Here is a 27874-nt window from a genome sequence, read left to right on the forward strand (position 1 = left end):
AGCACCTTTAGGTGGAAAACTGGCATTATTCTCAAAAAATTGGCATATTGTCACAAAAGACAAATGGATCCTGGACATTATAGACAGGGGCTACAGATTCCACTTTCACACCCTTCCAAAAATGAGAGGCATGCCAAACCTGCCACAAAATCAAAGGGCAGAGGCACAAAAACAAATTTCAGCTCTCATGGACATGAAAGCTATTCAAGAGGTGCCTGCAAAAGAACAAGGTCAAGGGTTTTATTCCAGACTATTCCTGGTACCAAGGAAAGACAAAGATTGGAGACCTATTTTAGATCTATCCAGCCTAAACACATATTTACAGGTACCAAAATTTCAAGATGCTCACATTACAGCAGCTTCTTCCGATGCTGGGCAAAGGAGTCTTGGCTGGTAACATTGGACCTCAAGGAGGCATACCTGCATGTCCCTATCAGACAAGATTGCAGAAGATACCTCAGATTTCTTGCAGGTTCAACTCATTATCAATTCTCTGCATTGCCCTTTGGCTTATCTACTGCGCCCAGAGTGTTTACGAAATGCCTGGCATCAGTAATTGCCTTCTGCAGACTTCAAGGAATACAAATATACCCATATCTGGACGACTGCCTGATCCAAGCGGACAGCAAGGACATACTTCTGAAACACCTGGCGTTTGTAATAAGACTGTTGAACTTTCTGGGATGCACAGTCAACAAAAAGAAATCAAAACTAATACCCTCTCAAATAATAATTTTCCTGGGTGCCAGCTTGAATACAAACACCCAGATGGCCTACGTCACGCCAGACAAACAAGGGCAACTATCTCAATACTTCAGCAAAATGGCAACCCTCACCAGGCTGACTGCAAGGAAAGTCCTGCAGGCTCTGGGATTCATGGCATCTTGCATCCTGCTGATCCCATGTGCAAGGCTGCATATGAGGAAACTTCAATGGTACCTAAAAAACTTACGGTCTCAACACAGCCACAGTTTGGAAACAATTATACCATTCATTCCATGTCTTCAAAAGGAATTTCTGTGGTGGGCTCAAGCATGCCAAAGAAACAAAGGTCTCCCTTTCTGCATACCTCAAGCAATTCAAATCATCACAACAGACGCCTCAGACTACGCCTGGGGGGCACACATGAAAGATCAGTGCATTCAGGGAAAATGGACCCAAAAAGAGAAGCACCTACACTTCAACCAAAAGGAATTGCTTGCAGTGCAAAATGCTATTATGGCCTTCAAAGACCTATTGCATCCAGGCCAGCTATTGATAAGGACAGACAACACCACAGGGATGTGGTACATAAACAAATAGGGGGGAACTCATTCATACCCCCTGTGCAGACTAGCCATGACCCTTTGGAACACAGCTCTGGAATTGCAAATCCAACTTCAGGCACAATTCCTGCCAGGGAAGGAAAACACACTGGCAGACAGCCTAAGCAGAAATATGACAGATCTACACGAATGGAAGTTGCATCCTCAAGTTTTCGCAAAGATAACTCAGGCATGGGGACAGCCAGACATAGATCTCTTTGCTACCCACAGAAATTACCAACTGAAAAAATTTTGCTCAAGGACCTATCATCCACAGGCCTGGAAAGTGGACGCACTTTCCTTCAATTGGACAACATTGACAGTCTATGCCTTTCCGCCTCTCCCTCTGCTGCCCAAAGTTCTATTAAAAGCCAGAGCAGAGAGGCCAAAAATGGTTCTCATTGCTCCAGACTGGCCAAGACAACACTGGTATCCACTCCTGAAGAGCCTGACGCATTCCCCACCATGGATCCTATCTCTAGTGCCTCTTCTGTTGTCCCAGCACAACTTCAAAACTATTCACAGCCAGCTCAAAACCCTAAATCTAGCCGCATGGAGAATCCCTTGAATTCACAACAGTCCCTCTACTCCAAGGAGGTGCAGGATGTCATCTTGGAGGCCAGAAGACCTTCGACTAGAAAAGCCTACTCCGCCAAATGGAAGCGGTTTTGTGCCTGGAATCAGAAAAAGGGCCAGAATCCTTGGGTAATAAATATACCTCAAATATTACAATACCTAGCTGAGATGTTAAGCAGTGGACTTTCCTTCTCCTCCATCAAAATCCATGCTTCAGCCATTTCTGCACAATACTACACAGATCCTCCTTTATTCTCTCATCCTCTCTTAAAACAGTTCCTCAGAGGGGCTAAGAATATAAAACCCCCAAGGAAACCACCAGTCTCTGCTTGGGACTTCAACTTCGTATTGGAAAAACTGACCCTTCCTCCATTTGAGCCAGCTGCTTCAACAGAACTACAATATTTGTCATGGAAAACAGCCTTCCTTCTGGCTATCACCTCAGCACGCAGGGTTTCGGAACTACAGACCCTCATGGCTGTGCAACCTTTCATCATTTTCCATCAGGACAGAGTTTCCTTACGAACCAACCCTACCTTTATGCCAAAGGTAGTATCCAGTGTAGCCTTGAATCAGAGTATCCACTTACCTACCTTTTACCCTAACCCACAAAACAAAGGGGAATGACTACTGCATTCCTTGGACATTCACAGACAACTACGTTATTATTTGGACAGGACAAAGCCATTCAGGAAATCCGAGCAACTCTTTGTGTCCTATGCTACAGGTGCTCAAGGAAAGGCGATCTCCAAACAGACAATCTCAAAATGGATAGCCCACTGCATACACTTTTGTTACTCATTTCATGGAAAAACTGTGCCTTCAAGCATCAGGTCCCACTCCACAAGGGCCACAGCTACCTCTGCAGCTTTCCTCAGGGGGGTTCCTACCAAGGACATTTTGGAAGCAGCCACTTGGAGTTCAGTGCACACTTTCTCCAAACACTATCACCTTCCACTTTACTCAAAATCTAGAGCGGTATTTGCCACAGCTGTCTTGCAGGGCATCCTTGCTCCTCCTAGTTCCACTTAGTGCCTGCCACCCCTACTTAGCTTTGGGATTCTACCCATCTGTTATGACTGCAGCTGTATGCACGATGAACATAGTACAGTTTTGTACCTACCATAAATGTAGATGTTCGAGTGCTCATACAGCTGCAGTCCAGGTTTCCCTCCCTCCATCCCCTCTTAGGACAGGCCTTATGGCAAACACCTTCTCTTACTACCTATTTGGGGTATTCTTTTATGGTGTATTTGCTTGCAAACTACTGTTTTTTGATTATTCTATATTGTATGACTTTATAAGTTTATGTTTTGCCTTCCTTCTGGGGGCACCTGACATCTGGGGCAAGAAAAACTGAAGAAGATGGCATCTGCTGGCTCTTTTATACCCCTGCCGCACTGACGTCAGGGAAGAAGCGACGACAACCGACGCCGGACCTAGACTTTGGAATGCCTGACGGCAGGATAACCCATCTGTTATGACTGCAGCTGTATGAGCACTCGAACATCTACATTTATGGTAGGTACAAAACTGTACTTTTTTCACCAGTGAAGGACTTTTGTTTTTTGATATGTCTGCCCTGAGCATTTCCAACAGAATGTAGTGTGCTCACAAAGAATCAGCATGGTCTTTGATAAGGAGCTAGACTGCACTGCTTGGGCTAGTAAATTATAGATGCCTGTTTACAGTTGCTGTATTTTTCAGCTGCCCTTGATCTTCATTGTTGTACCCTATTACTTTTGAGAGTGAAGTATGTGAGATATATACAGCATGTACTTAACTGATTTAATAGCTACCTAACAGGTTACTGGTTATAGCTTTGGCAGTCAGCCTTCTTCAGCTGGTAATGACACAAAGGATTACCCCAGAGATCTGTTCTGTGGATTTTTCTTTTCCCAGCCTTTATTAGTGATGTGTAACAACATATAAAGAGGATACAGCTGCTACAGTAAGCTGATGATACCACCCTAATCCACATCTTGTATAAAGTAGAAACCCTATAAGTTACTTACAGAATGCCTTCATTGTAATGAATAGCTGAGTATTTTTTTGAATAAGGAAAAAAAATACAATGGTATTGTTTGGAGAAGTCTTTAAAGATATTCAAAAAAAAGTTGCCTCAGTGGGAAGTGTTTGAGAACAGTAATTAACAGTAAATTTAATTTCTGAGATAGTAAGAAACTCCCTAAGGATATTTACAAAACACTTTAGTATACTGTACTAGATCAAGCCATATGTCTCACCGCCTGATTAGAAGATATTAGAAGGAATGGTATTAATACCAAAATTGGTGTGTAGAACACTTGCCATGTACATTTTAAATGGGTACACATTTAATGAACTAAACACACCATACTGTAGAATTGCAAAATTAGCTTCAGACCTGCTCTCAGACACCTATCATTTTTATTACACTGCGTATGCTAAACTAGCCCAGCCTGAACTCTGGAATCGGGCCTTCTTCATGCAAGTTATTACATAAACATTCTGTTTTATTATAGGCACTCCCACCCCCCCCCCCCACCCCCCATCTGCTTGTCAACCATTAAATCTCTCCCTGTCAAACTTACTTAAGCCCATTTGTTCCCTAGAGGTGAGGGATCCCCTTCAGATCCCACACATATGAGAGCTGCCTGGAGGGGCCATCATCCAGGCATACAGCAGAAAGTTTGGTGCTCACACTACCATCCCAGCGATGAGAGCTGTTTATTTATATAAAAGACAAACCTTTCTCCTTTGAATGGTAACATGGGCACCTACGTTGCCATAGGAGCTGCCAGTGGCCTTTTGTGTTTGTGCACACACTTTTTAATGCAACCAACAAGAGGTACTATCACCGGCTTGAGTGGCCATACCAACATCATCTCTGCACTGGCCCACACCTGTTCACCACTATTCTTGCCCTCAGCTATGACTATGACGGGAGCAGCAGTTTGGATTTTTTGAAACCCTCCCCCCAGGAGAGGCATTCCTATTGTCCCAACTGCACCATCAAGTGCCAGACCCACTAACTGAACTGATGTCACCTTGGCCATACTCAGGGCTTTGCACCTCTACTGAACTGATTTAGACCTAAGCAAAAATTATTACCAAGACTGTTCTGGTCACCTAGCTTAGACCAAACGGACCTACATTTCTCTAATCAGATTTTGCTCAAAGTACATAAAATCCTTTTTTTTAATCTGTAAAAGGCTCCTTGCAAATTTGTGCCGACATCTGCTGTAAACCTTTAGTTGACATTAAACTATTAGACTGTATGCCAAATTTAAGTTTGACAGTAACATATACAGTCTTACTCTTTCCTACTTTAGCTGCACTGTTATTAAAGCTGAATTCCATTTTACATATTTCCTCTTAAGTTCCTTGTTTTCTCAAGTTTTTTTATTGTCTTGCTGTTAGGTTGTTTAGTGCAATTAGGACTAGGGCACAGAAACTCTTATGTATGCGTATATAGTGCATATGTATGTGTATTTAAATATAAAAAGTTTGTGTGTGAGAGACAGAGGGAGATAAATGAAATATATTCATAATGTCAAATGGAGGAAACACAGAAAACCTTAAGATAAGACCACAAAAGGTCAAAACGGAAAGCCCTGAACAAACTTCCATACACATTGTTTGCAGTGAGACCAGACTTTCTTGTGCTCACACCCCCTGCTGCCTATGTAAGCCAACTCTGAAACTGCACTACAATGGGGAAAGGCCGCAAACCAAATCCTTGCTGTACAACGATCTTGTGAAACAAGCTACCAGCTTATTTAGTATTTTACACATGCTACTGTCTTTTTTTTTTATTATTTTATTCGACTTACTGTGTTGTATGCTCCCGTGTATGTATATCGGCATACAGATTTTATATGTATGGGTGTGCTTAAATTTCAAAACTTCGAACTTCATATGGTCAAGACCATAACATCGAAGTTTTGAAACGTCAAATAGTTTCAATGGAGATAGCCGTACAGCGCAGAATGGGAAATGTACCATTCTCTTCGTTGTAGTGAGATCTCTGAGTTGGTATATTTAATTAGCAGGGGGTGTGGTGGGCACGGGGGGGCTTGCCCCCCCTGCATAAATGTAATTTTTTTTTAATTGAAGTTTCAAACTGGTGTGTGTTGTGTACGTGTCCATATTCAAAAAGAATCAAAATGTTGAATCACAAGTGATCGAACACAACTGGTCAGTCACCAACTGCTCAAAAAATGGAAAAAAATAAGTTAAACTTTTAAACTTTACTTTTGTGCAGGAGGAAAGCCCCTCTATGCCCCCCACAGCCCCTGCTAATTATATATAGTCACTCAGATCATAGTAGAGTGGGGAAAGGGCAAATTCCCTGATTCTGATTGTACCCCTCTCACTCACTCGCTCTATCTCTCACAAACACACACACACACACACACACACTGGATTTTTTCTGTCAGTAAAATTAATTTTTTACCAAGTTTGTCTGTGCATATGTGTGTGTATTGGTATATAAATAAATGTACATAGGAGCATATAAGACATTTTCATCACACAACGTCTGTGTACAACATAAGAATTGTTCAAGACTTATTCCTACATCAAAAGCAAACCCATAGAATCATAAAATTTGTGTACCTTAATTTCAGATATTTACTTGGGTAACACAGACAAGTTTGAAACCTAATTACCAAAAGCTTATTAAAGCAACTGTTCCTTATTTTTTCATCATAAATCCTAAGTTTTTGTTTAACTTTTACATGGAGGAAACAATACGTGCTTTTCTCAGACCAAATACTTACTTTAGTGTCTTTTGTTATTGCTTTGAGTAAATTAAACTTTTAACTTATGCAATACATATTTCTCTTTATTTGATGTGCAGACTGTTCTTTGTAGTTAATAGCTAATTTAAGTATTCCTTTTAATGTATCTTTTTGAATATATTGCTGTATTATATAGATGGAGCTTAATTTATTTATTTGAATTGATTAGTGTCCAGTAATGATGCTGAGAGCTTTTCTTCCTGGGTCCCCTCTGAAAGTGGGCACTGTCCAAGAGGGCTAACCCAGTGAGTAAATCAGAAAATCAGTTAAATTTCTGAATTTCCATTCCAGGTAACCTCTCCCATCCTCTTAGACAGAGGAGACCCATTACTTAGTGCATTTGATGCTCCTTTGTAAGTAATCACTGAGCATTACAGAATAATACTGTAGTCTTCCAAAGAGCATCTCATGTCAAGCACATAAATGAACTTCTAGTGACTGCTGTAGTTGGTATCCATGCCCTGATACATATATTAAAGCCATAAAATGTGTTGGGCTGAGCTGCTGAACTGAACAGGATCTCTTTGATACATGTAACAGATGCAATGACTGGTAACAAAAAGAAATAGTAAAATGTCACCGTAGACCCGAATTAAATATTGGTAGACTGCAGAGTAAGGTGAAGTTCATAAACGGGCATAAATATTTAAAATGTCATGTTTATATATAACACTTGGGGTGTTGGATTAAAAAGAGTCGAAAGGACTTTGCAAAACTTGAAGTTTGAATGGTGAGCGTCCTTAAGAAACGAGATGATTTAAGAATGTCTGTTTCAAAGTTTAAATTGTACTTTTTTTGCTATGTACTGTTCAACATTATCATTTGTTAATTTTTTTCAGAGATTTGTCATACAATCAGTTGACCCGTTTGGATGAGTCTGCATTTGTGGGTTTGACTTTGCTTGAACATCTAAACTTGGGAGACAACAGAGTCAGCCATATTGCTGAAGGGATTTTCAAAGGCCTTTCTAATCTGCAGGCTTTGTAAGTGCATTTTACATTAGGATATTTAATGTAGCAATATAAGCAGTGCTCCTGCCACCACCAAAGCAATACTTGTGTAACAAACATATCATTAATAAGACTGTTAAAAAATTGATATAACTGTTTTATCTTGGTAACCAGTCAGACTGGTAGGTTTATATGCTGACCTAGAGCTGTGTTACAAATCTTGTCGGTCTTCTCAGGAATAGTAAACATTTTTAATCACAACTGCCAGAATGCATCCTACTAAGTTACTATATTCCAAAAATAGATCAGAGCATATACATTTATTTTATTATATGAAAACTGAGTTTTTGCTTGGTAGGCTGTAAGCTGCCCTGAATATTTTTTCACTTTGAAAGTGTTTTACCTTAGACTTTAAGCTCTAACTAGAGTTTTTAAAATGAGTTCAGTCCTATTTGGGGTAGGTCTGTATCAGAACATCGAAGTTTTAAAACTTTGAATGTTCTAATATCGACCCGTTTTGAGCGAACGCTAAAAATAGAAAAGCTGCAGAACACCGAATTCTTTCCTAGGGAAAGAATTTGGTTGACCGGTTCTGTGGCTTCGCTATTTTCAACGCTGTGGTGGAAAGTTACGGGTCAGGTTTAGGTAAGTGTGCGATTGTGTGGTCAGTAGGGTTAGGGCGCGGGTTAGGTGAGTTAGGGTTAGGGCGCGGGTTAGGTGAGTGTGCGATAGTGATGGACCTTAGGGTTTGGGTTAAGGTAAGTGGATAGATTGTAGCGTATGTACAGTTTAGTGTATGGGTTAGTTGTAGGATTATAAGTGTATGTGTGTGAATTGATGTTTTTTAGGTGTGCTTATGTTGTGTGTAGGTGTTTTGGAATAGCGATTTTTTTTTTCCAAGGAAAAATTTCGCTGTTCTGAATGTTCGATATTATGTGGTTTAGATATTTTAGGTTCTATGAAATAGCATTCGCTATTTTCATCTTTGATAACGTGATATAAACGCTTTGGGGTCTTGCTTCCACTGCAGAATTTCAGAGGATTTTGTATTTAATTACTTTAACCATTTGGTCTATTTTCAGGATATCGTGATTTAAGTTGTGTTCCTACATGTGTGCCTCAGTAGGATTCACTTCTTCCATCTCACCCAACCTTAAAGTACCTCTTTTCTTGTCACTTTTGAAAATTACAAGGGACAGATATTTATAAATGTTGGGTTTACTTGCATTATAAGTGGAATTTAGCAGTAGTCAGTAAAAGATATGTGGCAAACAAAAATTAAACAGTTTTTACTCAGAGAAGTGGAAGTAGGCAGGTATGCCAAAAAAGCCATTGCATGGTAGAAGAAAAAGAGGTGACTGCTTTGGGTGCATTCTCTCTGGTTAGTTAGTGTTTCTTGTTAGAGTTTAGATACCAATTTTCATCATGTCCTAATAATAACTGTGTTGTGATATCCTTCCCTAGATTGTAAGAAATAAATTATGCCAGAGCTCTTCTTGGTCAACACGGACTATACATAAACTGTAAGTAAATTAAGGTCATTCTAGGGAGCATGGCTGGCACTGTGGAAGAGATGACCATCAGTCCTTACAAGCAGTATCACCAGTAATTTAAGCAGCCATGATCAACAGTCATTCAGTATGTGTCTGTGTTAGGAACTTTTAGCAATTATGTTGCATAAAGTCTGGCTAAGAGCTGTTAGTTAGCCTGAAGATTTTTTTTAACAAGTGTAGCAGAGCTGTAATGCACATATGTATGTATATATGTATACGTATATGTATATGTATATATATATATATATATATCATCATCATCTTCTTTCAGCTGTTCCCTCTAGGGGTCACCACAGCAGATCACCTGTTTCCATTTCTTCCTGTCCTCTGCATCTTGCTCTCACATCAACCACCTGCATGTCCTCTCTCACCACATCCATAAACCTTATCTTAGGCCTTCCTCTTTTCCTGTTACCTGGTAGCTTCATCCTTAGCATCTTTTTCCCAATATACTCAGCATCTCTCCTCAGCACATGTCCAAACCAACGTAATCTTGCCTGTCTGGCTTTGTCTCCAAACCTTCCAACCTGGGCTGATCCTCTAATATACTTATTCCTAATCCTGTCCACCCTTGTCACACCCAGTGCAAATCTTAACATCTTTAATTCTGCCACATCCAGCTCAAACTCATGCCTTTTTGTCTGTGCCACTGTCTCCAACCCATATAACATAGCTGGTCTCACTACCCTCTTGTAGACCTTCCCTTTCACTCTTACAGGTACTAGTCTGTCACAAATCACTCCTGACACTCTTCTCCACCCACTCCATCCTGCCTATACTCTCTTCTTCACCTCTCTTCCACACTCATCATTACTCTGAACTATTGACCCCAAGTATTTAAACTCATCCACCTTCGCCACCTCTACTCATTGCATCCTCACCATTCCTCTGTCCTCCCTCTCATTTACACATATGTATTCTGTCTTAGTCCTGCTGACCTTCATTCCTCTTCGCTCTAGAGCATATCTCCATCTCTCCAGGGTCTCCTCCACCTGTTCCCTACTCTCACTACAGATCACAATGTCATCTGCAAACATCATAGTCCACGGGGACTCCTGTCTGATCTCTTCTGTCAACCTGTCCATCACCATTGCAAATAAGAAAGGGCTCAGAGCTGATCCTTGATGTAACCCCACCTCCACCTTAAACACATCTGTCACTCCCACCGCAGACCTCACCGCTGTCACACTACCCTCGTACATATCCTGTACCACTCTTACATACTTTTTGAACACTCCTGACTTCCTCATACAATACCACAACTCCTCTCTAGGCATGCTGTCATATGCTTTCTCTAAGTCTACAAAACACAGTGCAACTCCTTCCAACATTCTCTGTACTTCTCCATCAACACTCTCAGAGCAAAGATCGCATCTGTAGTGCTCTTTCCTGGCATGAAACCATACTGCTGATCACTAATCATCATGTCCCTTCTTAACCTTGCTTCCACTACTCTTTCCCATAACTTCATGCTGTGACTGATCAATTTTATCCCTCTGTAGTTACTACAGCTCTGCACATCACCCTTATTCTTAAAAATCGGTACCAAAACACTTTTTCTCCATTCCTCAGGCATCCTCTCACTTTCCAAGATTTCATTAAACAGTCTGGTTAAAAACTCCACTGCCATTTCACCTAAACACCTCCATGCTTCCACAGGTATGTCATCTGGGCCAACAGCCTTTCCATTCTTCATACTCTTCATAGCTATCCTTACTTCCTCCTTGCTAATCCATTGTACTTCATGATTTACTATCCCTACATCATCCAACCTTCTCTCCCTCTCATTCTCTTCATTCATCAACCCCTCAAAGTACTCTTTCCATCTCCTCAACACACTCTCCTCGCTTGTGAGCATGTTTCCCTCATTATCCTTTATCACCTTTACCTGCTGCACATTTTTCCTAGCTCGGTCCCTCTGTCTAGCCAATCGGTACAGGTCCTTTTCTCCCTCCTTGGTGTCCAACCTTTCATACAACTCTTCATATAGCCATTTGCATAGCCTTAACATTTTTTTGACTAACCGTCCTGAAGCCTTAGAGGACTTTTTATTTTTTGGTGGTCATCTCTGAGAGGCATCGCCATAGACATCCTCTGATACTTGCTGTGTGTACAGTGTCAAAGGTGTGCTGGAGCATGTCGCAGGAAATGGCAGACATAAGGTAAATATTTTATAGTTGTTGTCATTCTCCCTCATGTGCACACACATGCACCTACTAGTAAGTTTAGAGATCATCATTTACTTAGTGGAATGTGTTTGGGATATAAGAGGATTCTGGAGCACTCAGTGGAGACTGCAAAGGCATAGAAAGGATATGAAAACTCCACACGAGGTATATCGTGGGAATTGAACCCAGAAACTAAGAGCTGATAGGCAGCAACCCTAACCCACTAATTTCTACACCTTTTGTGCTACCCTGTCACATTTTATATAGAAGTTATACTGTGAAGGGAAGCTACTTGTCGGGGCAAAAAGGATGCATGGAAGTTCATTTTGAAGAATGACCTTAATCATGGAAGTTCATTTTGAAGAATGACCTTAATTTACTTAAAGTTCATGTATAGTCAATGTTGACCAAGAAGAGCTCTGGCATAATTTATTTGTTACAACCTAGGGAAGGATATCATAACAGTTATTAGGACTTGATGAAAATTGGCATCTAAACTGTAACAGGAAACACTAACTAACCAGAGAGAATGGTAAGGATATATGATATGCCATCCATGCCACAAAGCGGTTTTTGTAATAGTGAAATATTTGACTACAGAAATCCGTAAATTAATAGAGACCTACTTTTTTGCTTTTGGTGAATTATGTGTTAAAGTTATGTTCAAAGACTCCATGTGTTGGAGATTTCAGTCAGCTACAGTCTACATATCTGAACAGAAGCAAATTGGCCACAAGTGTGAAACAAATGAGTCCTCTAAAACAGACCTATGTTTTTCCATTTACTGTGTTGTGCTTCTGAACAATCGGGTAGTCTCAGAACATAATGTAGATGATGCATCTTCTTCCAGAAAGGTCATGGTCCATTCCGAGTCACTTTGTACTCGCATTTTATACCTCAGTATGGGAGTTATTACAATAACCATTGTGATTTAGACACAGTAATAACAAGCATACTGATGCTGTTCAGTAGTTTGATTGGCTGCATCTCGAAAGCTCATACTTAAGGTGAATTCCATGTAAAATAGTTCTTAGATAGTAATAATTTTGCCGTAAACAGGTTTCCTGTCACATAAGTCTCTCTGCTTTCTTTTTAGGATTGTAATTCTAGTTATTACAAATAGGACTAAATACATTTACATAAAAACAAATTGTTTTCATTTTTCTTCTCACACTGTAGGAAAATAAATTAAAATGTAGTTTGATAGATGTTCTTCGTGTTTCACTGTTGCAGTCATTACATTTGGGTAATCTGCTGGCAGGTTGCCCTCAGTCGGCCTGAATTCCAAAGTCTTGGTTCCTGTGTCGGTTGCTGTCTTCTCTTCCATGACGTCAGGTCCTCAGGGGTATAAAACATGCAGCCAACGCCATTTTCTTTAGTCTTTCTTGCCGCGCGGTGCCCGAAGCAGAAGCATTTCGCAAGTGCCGGTCGGCCGACTATTGAAATATTCGAGTTTGCGTTTCAGAACCAAAGTCTTCACTAAAGCTAAGTACCCCATTGGGGAAACTTTTTTCTTGCTTTTTACCAATGTCAGAAAAAGTTAATAATAGTATTACTTGTGGGAAGCAAATATCTCATAAGGATTTCCATTTATACTGTATTCCTTGCCTAGGCCCTGATCACAACGTGCCTGGCTATAGGTTTTGTGCTAGATTTAACCAACGCACTATTAAGGGTCGGTATATTTTTAAATCGAAGTATTTTGGAAACGGATTTAACTGCCCATAAATGTCGTCGGATAGCAATCGGAATACATAAAAAACGCAAAGAAAAGGACAGAGAAAGACAGTCGAAATCCAAAACCGATGACTAAGCTTCTCCTAAGCCAGTCGCCGGTTCGCCGGTACTCAGTGAGGTGTTTTCGCAGCCCCTGATACTCGCTCCCTTCGAGATGCAGGCCTCTACCGACACCCATGTGGAGTCCGGCATGCCGCAAGATACTCAAGGTATTGGACCGGCAGATGCATCTCCCTCGGATGGGTCCGGAGCCGCTGAGCAGGCACCGGCTTCTGAGGGTGTATTCAGACCTCAACATTTGTACATCAAACTGATGACAGCTGCAAAACCAAAGCAACTCCTAAAACTAAAAAAACTGACGCATGAGCCACATGCACAGGCCTCTATGCCTAAAAAACAGATGATCAAAATGGCTGAAGACCTTATTACCTTGATCAGGGGTACCCATCCCCTCTAGATAAGAGGGCTAGGCAAAACACTGATTATGAATCTTCAGATCAGGTTTCTATTTCTTCTGATTCCTCTTCTGATCAGGAATTATCTATACCTCCCTATGAGGATTCGGATGCTGAGGAGTCTATTCCATCTGCATCTCCTCCTGAGGATTATTCATTTGAAGAAACCTTGCATACTTTCAGGGAGCATTTTCACTGGGAGAGTCAAGACGTCTCAGAATCAAAAAAGAGGCTCAGGGATTTCCTTCTCCCTCAGTACAAGCCTTTAGCCATTTCCCCCTGTTTTAGACATTGTGGATGATGTGTTTTCGGAGTCAAGCTTGTCCCCTGACTCCTTACCTTTGGCTCCCAGTAAACCTGACAGATATTACAGGGTCCCTGACTCTCATCAAATTTTATTTAAAAACCCTGCTGCTGATTCTGAAACTATTTCACAGGGTCCAAAGGGAGTTAAGGCCTCAACAGCAAAAAATCCTACCCTCTCTGACAGAGATTCAACGGCACTGGACAGATGTGGGGAAAAAAGGTTTATACATCTGCAACCTTGGCAATCAGGGCCTTAAACTGTCAATTTCATATGCTTAAGTACCAACAACATGTTATGGGATTGCTGAAACAGAAAATGATGTTGATTTCAGAATGTGCAGAAAATAAAGAATTGCAGGAATTCTTGCATGCAGCTGAACAATTTGGAAAGCATAAATGTAAAAACCACAGAAAAAGAGACGCTGACAGCTGCAAAAATCCAACAAGGCCTTTACTAGTGCAAAAACACAAGCGCTTTCACAAAATGAGCTTCTTCAGGTGTACATCAAGCACTAATGAGACACACCTATATATACACAGTACAAATCACATGATGCAAAGCAATCAACTTCCTGCTTAAAAAATGTTAACATGTATATAAGAAATGCGTATAAAAATATATACACATAAAATAAACCTAAACAGTAAACATAAATATAAATATAAACATCATTTAATATACATTAAATACTAAAATAAACAAATAAACACTTTAAAATCATCTTTTTAGTGGCCTCATTTTCAACCTAGGTTTTAGGGGAATGCATTCATTAAGACCATGCCCTTCCGTACTTCTCAACCTGGTAATCCAGATAGCTTCTAGATTCTCAGTCCTATTATACATATCACCCTGTCTAATACTCTCATGCAGCAACCCAATCACTCTAAAACCAAAAACATGAGATACATCTGTACTAGATACATGTTTAGAAAGTGCATTAGTTGTACTGAGTTTCCTGATGTTATAAACATGCTCCCTAATCCGATCCCTAAGATGCCTATCCGTCTTACCAACATAAAATTTGGCACAGGTCCTACAGCTAGCAAGGTAAACAACATGTTTACTATCACAGGTGCCAGAAACTTTAAAAATGTAATTTCTACCCTGGTCAGGGTGAGTAAATGATGACCCACTATCTATATAGCTACACCAATTGCAGTTCCCACTCTGTTGAGTGCCAGTGCAAACACTTTGTAACCTATCCTCCTTCGGATAGCAAATTATCTACGATAAAACAAAACATGCTCACCAAAAGGACCCTTAAAGATATAACGGTCCTCCCAAACTGCCATAACTGCATTGGCGTAGCTGTTGGCACAAGAAGTGCCCATAGCTACGCCATTGCACTGTCTAAGCATCTGGTTACCAAACAAAAAGAGGGAAGAAGATTTTGAAAGTGAAGTGGATAGAGTTAAAAGCTTCTTGAAAGAAAGAGGGTATGATGATAGGACCTTGTCTGAACAAGTACCTAGAGCTACGTGTAAACGGAGTGATAGAGCCAGACCTTATTTCTCCATGAAGAAACAACCTTCTGAAAGTTCAGATAAGATCTCAACTCAGGCCAATCTGAGAGTCTCTCTGAAATACACTTCTGATGTGGATAGGTATATTAATATTATTAGCAAACACTGGCAGGTGTTATTGACGGACAGTGAAGTATCAGGCATAATTGATGATACTCCTAGGATCAGTTTTAGAAATGACAGATCTATTAAAAGGAGACTTTGCTGTCCGAAGTTTAAAAGTTTATGGAGTCAACATTCACACAGTATGGAAACAATGATTCCTCTCATTCCCTGCCTGCAACAGGACTTTCTATGGTGGGCAAAGGCCTGTCACCAAAACATGGGATGGCCCTTCACTCTACTCCCTGCCAGCCAAACCTTAACAACAGACGCTTCAGATTATGCCTGGGGGGCCCACATGGCAGGAAGATGCATTCGGGGCATATGGTCACCAAAACAAATGCATCTACATATCAACCAGAAAGAGATGCTAGCTGTTCAATATGCCCTAACAGCCTTCAAGAACTTACTTCATCCAGGACAACTACTGATAAAGACGGACAGCACCACAGTCATGTGGTATATAAACAAACGGGGGGGCCCACACTCATATCCCCTTTGCAGATTAGCCATGGCACTGTGGGGGACAGCTTTGACCTACCAGATACATCTTCAAGCTCAATTCCTGCCAGGAAAACAAAACACTGGCAGACTATTTAAGCAGAAACCTTATGGATCCTCACGAGTGGAAACTAAATCCACAAGTCTTCAACATGATAACAGAGAAATGGGGGAGCCCAGACATAGATCTATTTGCCTCTCCTCAAAATTAGCAAATGAAAAGATTCTGCACAAGGACTTATAGACAAGTATGGAAAGTGGACACCCTATCCTTCAGTTGGAAAAACCTATCAGTTTACGCCTTTCCTCCTCTGCCTCTTCTACCCAAGGTCCTCCTAAAAGTCAGACAAGAGAAGCCAAAGATGATATTAATTGCCCTGGACTGGCCCCGCCAGTACTGGTATCCAGTCCTAAGGAACTTTTCTCAATACCCAGCTTGGACCTTGCCTCAAAGACCACAACTACTGTCCCAGCAAAACAATTGGATCCTGCACACTCAACTACAGACTCTGAACCTGGCAGCATGGCTAATCATGTAATCATACAAACGACACCTCTCAGTAAAGCTGTGATGGATGTCATTTTGGAAGCCAGAAGGCCTAGTACTAGAAAATCTTATGCTGACAAATGGAAGAGATTCTGTGCTTGGAATCAAGCACAAGGAACTGATACAGCAGAACCACATATTCCTCAGATATTACAATACTTAACTGAGATGCTTGACAAAGGCCTATCTTTCTCATCAATCAAAATCCATGCCTCTGCCATTTTGGCTCATTACAATACAGAGACACCAATCTTTTCTCATCCTTTACTAAAGCAGTATCTTAGAGGAGCCAAAAATTTAAGGCCTCCTAGAAGATCACCATTACCTGCATGGGACCTCAATTATGTGTTGGAAAAGCTCACCCTGCCTCCATTTGAACCAGCTGCTACCGCTGATATAAAAGTTCTTATCACTGAAAACAGCTCTACTACTAGCAATTACTTCAGCAAGAAGAGTTTCAGAGCTACAGGCCCTCATGGCTGTATAGCCTTTTATCTTATTTCACCCAGACAGGGTGTCTCTGAGGACAAATCCTACTTTTATGCCTCAAGTGGTTTCCAGTGTGGCTCTTAACCAAACAATTCATCTGCCAACTTTTTATCCAAATCCGCAGAACAAAGGGGAAATAATTCTGCATTTCTTGGACGTACACAGACAGCTAAGATTCTTCTTGAGCAGGACTAAGGCTCTAAGGAAAATTAAGCAATTACTAGTGTCATATGCTGCAGGATCAGAAGGAAAGGCTGTTTCAAAGTGGATAAGCCACTGCATCCGTTTCTGCTACTTACACCATGGTAAACCTGTGCCCAAGGGCATTAGGACACATTCCATCAGAGCTGCAGCTACTTCAGCAGCCTTTCTCAGAGGAGTACCAACCAAAGACATTCTAGTGGCTGTTACTTGGAGTTCTGTTCACACCTTTACAAAGCATTACCATTTGCCTCTCTACTCGTAAGTCCAGGGCAGGCTTTGCCACTGCAGTGCTGCAGGGCCTTATAGCAGCACCTAATACTGTTTAGCTCCAGCCTCCCAACCATAGCTTTGGGATTCTACCCAAATGTAATGACTGCAACAGTGAAACACGAAGAACATAGTACATTTGTGTACACTTACCATAAATGTAGATTTTCGAGTGCATTCACTGTTGCAGTCCAGGTTACCCTCCCGCCATCCCCCTGTCATTCTACAGTTTATCTTTCCTTCTCTATCTTCTACAACCTATATGGTGTATTTGCTTGTAGATGAAGGTAAAGTTTATATTGATGTGTGTGTGTGTGTGTGTGTGTGTGTGTGTGTGTGTGTATGTATAAATATAAATATTGCTACCTTTTTGGGAGCACCTGACATCGGGGGCAAGAAAAACTAAAGAAAATGGTGTCGGTTGCATGTTTTATACCCCTGATGACCTGACATCATGGAAGAGAAGACGGCAACCGACGCAGGACCCAAGACTTTGGAATTCAGGTCGACTGAGGGCAATCTACCAGCAGATTACCCAAATGTAATGACTGCAACAGTGAATGCACTCTAACATCTACATTTATGGTAAGTGTACACAACTGTACTTTTTTAGTGCTGCATAAGAAATATTGTTAATTATGTAGCTTTTCCATACTAATTTCATAGTCCTTGACCTGTCATACCAGTTGTCCAGCTAGAGTCTTTCAGAGCAGGTCGGAGAGTTTGTTTGTGCTGCAGTGTATTTTTCATAGGTCCGATAGCAGGGACCCTCCTTGATGAGTCCGTTGGTGGGTTCATCTTCTCGCCAGTCTGTGTCCATTCTACAGTATGCCATAATATAGTACACATTATATAAAGGCTGTCATGCTCCCTGAACCCACCAGTTTTTTTATGCTACTTGTACAGTTTCACTGATCCTTACTAGTGTCCATGAAAGTCCTGTGTTCACATGCCTTTGCTAACATTCAGTGTGTTCATTTGGCCATTGAATTGCATGCCAGGGTACACACTGACATGTTTTATTTTGTCAGGGATGGGTAGAACATTAAAACCTGATCTAAGTGTCAGTGTTTTAACTCTGCACTCAGGCATGGTATTGTGAGAAGCTTTTGGCCTACATTGCAACCATAAAGATTGACAGCCTACCATTTCTTGTGCAGTGACCAGCAGGATAGCCCTTTGTGGAGTCCAGATCCCAATCCAATACTGCCAATTGTAGAATGTTCCACAGTTTAACCGTAGTTTGGAGGGTCATTACAGAGGACCAGGGGATTGTCAGTCTTTTGTCACTTGCTGAAGTTCACGTCTGCTACCCCAGAGACAGCTCCACTGACAGGTCATATAATTTGAGCTGTGCTTTTAGGGCATGCCTAATTCTCTACTGCTGAGAGAGGCTGTAGAGACTCATTTGTCCTTGCAGCAAGGACTGGTGAATTTTTTTTATCCCATTCTGGACCTCTGCATCCTCAGCCAGCACATCTAGTATGTTTGAGTTTGGATGGTTACCATGTATGGGATAGTGACCATGGTCTTAGTAAACATGATTGATTGTGTTTTTGCACATCATCATTTGGGTCCTCACTGCAATTTCCTGTTTTCACAGGGTGGGTGTCACTTCCAGTGCAAGATGTTGTCGTCTGGATTTTATTCAGCACACACAGTCTTTACCAAAGTCTCGACCATGGTAGTTAAATCCTTTCATAAGAAGGATTTCCATGTGATTCTTTAGTTGGATAACTGCTGGAAACATAAGTGCAGAGTTTTTTTTTTTTTTTTTTTTTTTGCCGCAGTTCTGGGGTTATCGTAAACTGGGGAAAATCCTGTCTGAAGACTTTTCAGAGCTGAGCATTCCTCAGTACTGGAAATTCCTGCCTGTAGAAAGGATCCTGAGGAAGTCCTAACTGTGTCCCTCTGGGTGAAAACACATTGCAGGTCCAAACTCCAACTCTACTGCTCCTTCTACATTTAATGTCTGTATGTCTTCATGGTTACGTTTGGTTATTCAAGGATATGGTTGTTGCAGTGAATTTCAGGGTTTTCAGTATCACCATGCAGATGCAACTGACATCAGACCCTTTTTTGTGGGTCCCTGGAGTGGTGGGTTATCCTCCAACTTGTATGGTGGGTCCTCCCTTTCAGCACCTGAATCTCACTAACTGTGGCAGCTTCTGTAGTAAGGTATGGAACACACCTAGGCTCCCACAAAGTGCCAAGAGTGGTGCCTCATCTGGAGAAAGTTCCACATGAACCATTTGGATAAGAGCATTTATCCTGACCCTAAAAGCCAAGGAGGTGAAGCTTCCTGCATTAAATCTCCTCATCTAGTCAGATAGCCAGGCCTTGTATATTAGCTAAACAAGCAAGGTAGCAGAAGTATGCAAATCAAAGGGTAAAAAGGTCACATAGACCAACTGCAAGAAGGATCCAGCCAAGCTGGAGTGTTCATTATGTAACACCTTAAATCTCCTGTGGTGGAGGCCTTTGGGATAGATGAAGATGAACCCTTAAGAACATATGACTGTGCTGATCTATTAGTGGGCCGTAAACAGTGACATCACCCACCAGCATTTCACATTCATGGGAAGTTAATGAGCTGGCAGACCACCTGAGTTGCTATTCTAGTTCTACCCTGGAGCTCGTACCCAGAAGCTGGCGAAGTCTTCTGGAAGTGAGATACCCAGGGATCAGTCTTTCTGCTTTGTAGAAGAATAGGGGACATCTCTTCTGTTTGGTTTAGCAGGTGAAGGGGAAAGTAACAATAGATGCTTTCTGGGTCTCTGTGGCACAGAAGATTCCTGTTCATATTCCTATTGTTCATGCCGATTCTGTACCTCATAAAGTTCAAGGCAGAAAATACAAGAACATGATTATGGCCACGATAGACATGAAAGATCTGTTCAGTATTATACCACATGAGGAAGGTGTAGACTTGTTTTATGACTTTCTATGTAGTCGCACTAATTTAAGTCGTAATAGAATCTTAATGTTTAGGACCTTAATGGAGTTAGTATTAAATAACTTTATTATGTTTGAGAACCAGGTATTCAAACAAATAACGGGCATAGCAATGGGGGTGGCATGTGCCCCACTGTTTGCAAATATTGTCTTGGCTCAGTTGGAATTGACACAGGTGTTTACCTCGGAATGGTTCAAGTATTGTAAGTTTTACGGGAGATTTTTAGACTATGTACTCGTTTTTTGGGTAGGCAATGAGTATGAATTAAATGAATTCTTTGATTATTTAAATACCAACATTTCCTTTTTGATTTTCACTATGGAACAACACAAAAACAAAATCAATTTCTTTAGATATTCTCATTACTAAAGATGATTCAACAAAAAATTTTAATACAACTATTTACAGAAAGCCCACATACTCCAACACCCTCTTAGACTTTGAATGCGGGCATCCAGATTTCCAAAAAAGATCACGTGTTAAAGGCCAATGTGTGCGTTTGGCACGAATGGTTAATGACTTGGAAACGTTTTCTTGAGGAAAGAGAGAAATTAAGGATTATGTTACAAAGAAGGGGGTATCCTAGTAGTTTTATTGAACCCATTTTGAATGAGGTCATGGAAAAAAGGGTCAGTGGGCACTTTTACCCATTGCTAGGTAAAGGGGAAGTTACAATCAGAGTCCATGATGATGACATGAATTCAAGGCACACAAATGAATTTAATAGGGCCTTAATTGTGGCATACAATCCCCAGTTTTATGACATCAGACATTCTTAAAAATAATTGGTTTGTGTTTAGAAGTGACAACGATGTCTTAAAGAATGTGGGTGATAGACCCTGTGTTGTGTACAAAAAAGATGCATGTTTTACAAATTGGTTGGAGAGAAACAAAGAAGGCAACAAATTTTATAGAAAAGGGAAAGATGGTAAAATGTGGCCATTGTACTCGATGTGTTAATGTTTTGGAAACTGTGTGAACATTCTTGATTAGGGTACAATTTTTTTGAATCATAAACTGAGTTGTAACAGTACCCATGTAGTGTACATCGTTCTGTGCCAAACCTGTGATAGTTTTACATAGGTAAGACTAAAAAGGCTTTCAAAGTTCGTATATACCAACATATGTACGACATTAAGAAAGGCATTCTAAAGAATGTGTTGGCAAAGCACATCAACTTGAACCCAGATTATAGTTTCAAGTTCATAGCAATTGATCAGATCGATAGCAATAGTATGGGGGTTCCCAAGGAATTATTCTTTGAATTTAAAGAATTTATGTGGCAATTGAGAGTGAATGCCACCAATCCACCTGGATTGAATGATGCCATTTCTCTCTCTAGCTATTTAAAATTGAAAGCTGATTTTTATTTTATTTTTGATTGTAACGTCTTAATGTTTTATTAATGGCGTTGAGTGATAGGAATCATATACACATATATATTTTTAGTTGAAATGTGTGGACTTCAACAATGTTGTTTATTTACTTTTAGGTTTTTAAAGCAGCATTTATGGTTCATGTACGTAAGTGGTGGTATTTAACAACATGCACACTTGTGCAAACCATCATTTTTCCCAGTTAAATATTTTTATAAACTTCTTAAAATGGTTCTTTAAATTATAGTACATTAATACAAAGGAAAATATAGTAACAAAGGTGTGCATTTATAAGTTTCATTCCATTTTAACTTAATTGTTGTGGTCATATGATGGTGCCTGGTTATAAAAGGATGTGATGTAATAATATGGTTTATCTGAAGAAGTCAAGTGTAATTGCAGACAAAAGCACTTATTAAACTTTAGTTTCACCGGTCCCGTGTTCGTTTTATTATTTTCATAGACGAGTGTACCAGAAGTAGGGCTGTGAGCAATAGATGCCTCCTCTTAATTTGGGCAGATCTTTTTCATGTACCATCCCTTCTGTACCTATGCTTCTCAAGGTGGTGTTGGCTTCTTTCTATCTGAGGCAGCATTGTTTCTCCCTGTTGTTGAGTCTAATAAAGGTAGAACCAATTCTTTTGCTCCAGCATGTTGATCGCTTTACTCGGTACAAGGGCTCCCTAGACCAGCCCCTCTTGATAGCATTAAGATTTGACAGCGTGAGCGAGTTACTCCTTATCCCCTTTAGACACACGTTTTCTGAGGACATGCTGCGTAGCATGAGGGAGACTAGATGACTTAAAACCAAGGAAATTGTGTCTGGCTAAGTGGAAAATGTTCTCTCTTTGGTACATCAGCAAAAACTAGGACTCAAATTCAGTCTAGATGTCTTTTGTACTCTCCTATCAGACCTCAACAAAAAAGCCTATTCTGTACCCTACGGAAGGCACATATGTGGCCATATCAGGCAGTCTGCCACGGGAACCACCGTTCCATTCCCATTTGCTCATTAAGCAATTCCAAAAAGGGGTTTGGCTTCTGAGATCACCATAAAAAGTTGTTTCACCATGGGACCCGAGTTATATTTTGGAAAGCTGACCTTGCTGCCTTTTCAGCCATTGCCTCAGCCTCCCTCAGACTTCTGTCCCGGAAACTGCATTGCTGGTAGCACTAAACTCTGCTAGAAGAATTTCAGTGCTGCAGGCCTGTATGAGTAGAAAGCTTTTCCTAACATTTTACGAGGACAGAGCCTTACTGTCCTTGAACCAAACCTCTTTACCTCACTGCTATTTTCCTTTCACCCCAGAACGTGAGAGAGAATTCTGCACTTACTAAATGTGTAAGGCAGCAGCTGAGGCTTTACTGCAACAAAATGAAGTGTTTTAGGAAGCTGGAAACAAGTATTAATTTCTTTTGCCAAGGGCAGTGAAGATAAACCTGTCAGTAAAAGGACCATATCAGAATGGATAGCGTATTGCATATGCTTTTGTTGCTTTCATCTCAAGACAATTCCAGGCCATGTTGGGGGCCATTTTACAAGGATCATCACACCTACCTGAAAGAGGCTGGCATACAGTCTCTGTTGGAAATTACAACTTGGTCTTTTGAAAATTGCATCTTTAGAAAAGGGAAGTAGTAAATTACATAGAAAAAAATAAATTGTGGGAACATAAACATGCAGAAAAATGTTTTGGAGGAGGAATGAGGTTTAAGAAATGCCAGGAATTGAACAATTTGTGTTATTGCTTTGATTATATGGTTATAAACAATGTATGTATTATATTTGTAAATGTGATTTGATTACTTTTGTAGGTGTTTAAAAATTAAAAAAAAAAAAAAAAACGCCAACTTGTTTTTCTGTATGCACCTTTTCAGAACTTTGTAACCCAAGCAGTGCTTCCTGAGTTTGAGTAGGCTTTGCCCTAGCCATTCTTCAGGACTTTTAGTCCTCTGCCTCTTCTCAGTGCTAACCATCCTCTGGTCCATGTTAGTATTGCAACAGTGGGGATTACAACGAACATAGTACATTTGCATTAGAAATTTGTCACAGTTTTAACTGTTCAAGTATATCTGCTGTTGCAGTACCTGGTCCTTTATACCATCCCTTCTTTTGTTTCAGATACAGACTGGTTGGGATAGTACCATTATCACCCTTGCATCTTCCTTTTCAGAACCACAGACCACTCTCTTCTCCTCAAGGTTGGAGTTTTGTAGTCTTTAGGGTATTCTGATTGCTGTTTGATTTTTCCTTGGGATATGGTTCTTTCAAGCCAGGTTATGCTGTGGCACCTTTGTTCTTGATTCCTTTATTTGACATAAGGATCAGAAGATTGCATCAGCTAACCTCCATTTAGGTTCATAGGTAGGTACTAGGCTATCTTCCCGAAGGCATTTATAAGCCTAACTGGAATGTGTTGGCTTTCACCGCCCCCTTAGATTAGTTCCCCTGTGCCTCTGTCCAGCAGAGCCATTGAAGTGATCCCTGGGGTAAACTTTCTGTTTCCCATCCACTCGTCGTGGTTTCTCTTGAAGAGGGTTAGCAAGGAGCTCTGCCTAATGTAGATTGGAATCTTCTTCCAGAGCATGGGAAGTCTCTGGGAGAGGAATCTATCCCTCCAGCACGTCCTATTTATTGTTGTGGTGAGGTTTAGATCACTGGAGCGTGTGGCTCGAGGGGTCATGGTTTTCTTTAGGTGGAGCATGTCCATCAATTCTGGGTTGGACATGGCCTTGTATGTCAGGCAGAGATCACCTCTGAGTAGGTGGTATGCAACCGAGTACAGCTGGAGTTTCTTCAGTCGAGCTGCATAGGGCATCTGCTTGAGGCCAGTGATCCTCTTGGTGAGGTACTTCTGTGGTCTTTCCAATTGTTGCAGGTGTCTTGTAAGGTACATCCCAAATGGGGCATTGTACTCTATGATGGGTCTGAAGAGTGATGTGTAGAGGGGCCCAATGACCTCTTTCGATCTGGATGCAAACCCTTTTTTGATTAGGTGGGCCACATAGAAGGATTTTCTAACCACTTTGGCAATGTGATTATCAAAGGAGAGGTTACTATCTACTTGGGTCCCCAGATCCCTTATTACGTCTTCCGTATTTAGAGGGCTAACACCTATGTGGTAGTTTGTGGGTACTTTGTTTTTTTCCGAAGGGGATGACTATGCACTTTTTGGCATTTAGCTTGAGGCCATGGTTTTGACACCAGGTATCTGTCTCAGTGAGACCCTTTTGTAGGATGTCTGTGTCAGCCTGAGAGTCAATTATAGCACCTAGTTTGCAGTCGTCTGCGAACTTGGTCAGCCATAGTCCTCCTGTGCTTGCCTGTACCTCTGAGAAGTATATGCCGAACAGTAGGGGTCCTAGGACTGAGCCCTGGGGAACGCCACTTGTAACCGGTTTAGAGTCGGACCTAGCTCTCGCAACTCTTACCATGTGGGTTCTGTCCATGACACAGTTGATAACCCATCTCATGATGTAGGGGTTTATGTTCAGGCTGGTGAGCTTGTCTATAATACCTGAGTGGGGAATGGTGTCAAAGGCCTTTGTGAGGTCTAGTAAGGCTGTGTGGACAACCTTTCCCTTGTCTATAGCCTTGGTAGCGGTGTCAAAGAAGTCCACCAGGTTTAGGAGGCATGATCTGCCCTTAGCAAAGCCGAACTGGGTAGGGTCCAATGTTTAGAGGTTTCCAATGTCTCTGCTAATGAGATCCTTGATGATGCGCTCCATAGCTTTGCAGACCAAGCTAGTCAGGCGTATAGGGCGATAGTTCCCGGGGTCTGTTGTGGCTCCATCTTTGTGGAGTGGATTGCTGTGCGTCACTTGTAGGCACATAGCCTGTGGAGAGGCTGAGTTTAAACAATGTGTTTAGGTGAGGGGTTAATTCATCTTTGAGCTAATGTAGGACGCAGCCTTTGATGCTGTGTTTTTGGCTTTGGAGGGGGCTGTTTTAACCTGAGTGTCTGTGATTTCAGGAGCACTGCATTCTTCTGGTATAGTTATGGGCCCTTTTGGAGGTGAGAAGGCGGTGAAGTTTGCACTGAACCTGTCTGCCAGGATGTTGGCTACATCGTTCGGTTCAGTGTATTTTGTGCCATTCTGCTCTATCTCTGAGCAGATCTGAGAATTGCCACTTAGATTCTTGACATAGCTAAAGAATGCCTTGTAGTTATCTTTGGAGTCCATGGCAATTTTTCTTTCGAAGCTAGCATTGGATGATTTTATGAGGGAATGTAGTTTCTTGCTGATACTGATCAGGGATGTCTTCCCTTCTTGGGATTTTACTATTTTCTGTACTAGTTTCCACCTTCTATTGTTTAGCTTGTTTATGGCAGGGGTCCACCAGACTAGTTTCCTTTTCTTGGAGGAGTGAGTCTTGGTTTTGTTTGGGATAGCACGATCCATGCATTCTTGTAGGTGCCTGTAGAGTGCATTAGTAAAGGATTTTGCAGCTTGGACAGTGTTATCCTTTAGCATAGGGGCTTTGAAACTCCCCCCCCCCGATCTTAAGTGATGTGAAGGAAGTTTGCTTTTGAAAAGAAGCTCGTTTCAGCTACATATTGTACTTCTTTTACTGCCTGCACTTTAACAAAGTTGTTTTTGTGTTTAAATTACCTATTTAACTGCTGTAGGCTACACACTCAAGTGTGATAGCCATTTCTGTGCTTTATAAAAGCAATATTGTGACATCTTGGAGGATGTCTTCTGGACCAGAGGAAGGAAGGGTGACTGACTAACTCTGTGAAAGTTTATACAGGCAGGAGTCCCATATGTCAGTACTGCAGCAGTGGAAAAATTCAAACATGCACAGTTATGGTAAGTTTTCATATCATACCTTCTGTGCGAGAACCCTGTTTCATAGGTGAGGTATCTTCCCACCCGTGCAAACATTTAGAGTTTGTCTTTTCCATCCCACCTCACTTTTGAAGTTCCTTTTAAAGCAGGACAATTTGTTCCACTTGTGGAAGCACCAATTCAGAAGGTGACTTTATTGATTTATTTGTGTATTTACTTTATTTATTGCTGCCTGCATTCTGAGTCTTGTTTGTTCTGACTGCAAGTCAAAAAAAGGACACACTTACATGAGAAAGTGTGCAGCTCTGATGACGTTACAGATTGATCCTGAATAAGTATATGCTTATTACTTGTTAGAAATGTGAGTTCTGTGCTCTATACTAGGGCCCTTGCTGTTCTCCATCTTCATTAACCTTTATACTGTCATCCCAAAAGTCAGCTGTATCCAATATGCTGATGACTCTACTCTGATTTGCTCAGCCACATCTCCAGTAGAGTTATGGTCAGCTACCCAGACCACCTTTAATATGATAGAAAACTGGATTTCTGAACATCGTCTGATCCTAAATCCCCAAATCCTAAAATGCTGTTATTTTCACCAACACGTAGGTCTACCTCTTTCACCTTTTACCATAAAATCAAATGATGGCACAATAATCTCCCCTAACCCCTCTACAAAACTATTAGGTGTCATCATAGACAATAATCTAAAATTTGACCTACATGTTAACCAAACTATCAAAACCATCAATAAAAAACTAGGGTCACTTTACAGAATAAAAGCCTTCCTAACCTCTCCAGCTAAAGTTGTCATAGCTCGCTCTCACCTTCTTTCAACCCTTCTGTATGCATCCCCTCTACTCTCAAATTTAAACAAGACTGTCCTTAACAAACTCTCAATTTGCTACAACCACATTGCCAGGCTTGCCACTGGGCTACCTTTTAGGACACATCATTGCATCAGTCTAAATCAGCTTGGGTGGCTTGAACTACCCAGCCTAATCCAGTATAACCAACTGATTATGGCCTATAAAATCCTCTATAATCCGGACAGTACTCCTGCACTTAAAAATATTATCACCCCCTATAACAATCCTAGACCACTTCAATCCTCTAACAAACTACTAATTCAGACTAGCAAAATTAATAACACAGCCGGTGATTCTCTCTTTGCAAACTCTGCAAGTAGATCCTGGAACTCTCTTCCAGTTGATATTACCTTACTTGCCACCTTAGGTCAATTTAAAACTAGACTCAAACAATATTTGTCACTTAACTGGC

At 41.0% G+C, this 27874-nt stretch overlaps 1 protein-coding gene across 1 annotated transcript in view; it reads left to right on the forward strand.

Annotated features, from left to right (window-relative positions):
- The window catches only part of LRIG2 (leucine rich repeats and immunoglobulin like domains 2), a gene marked incomplete in the record, with an annotated part of 726335 nt that overhangs the window by 146055 nt on the left and 552406 nt on the right, over positions 1 to 27874 (forward strand). Inside the window, 1 exon segment of the mRNA XM_044076985.1 lies at positions 7504 to 7647. Coding sequence (XP_043932920.1) covers positions 7504 to 7647 — 144 coding nt within the window.

The sequence above is a fragment of the Protopterus annectens genome, chromosome 7.part0, assembly GCF_019279795.1.
Source record: "Protopterus annectens isolate FY-2018-M chromosome 7.part0, PAN1.0, whole genome shotgun sequence".
Taxonomy (NCBI): domain Eukaryota; kingdom Metazoa; phylum Chordata; order Ceratodontiformes; family Protopteridae; genus Protopterus; species Protopterus annectens.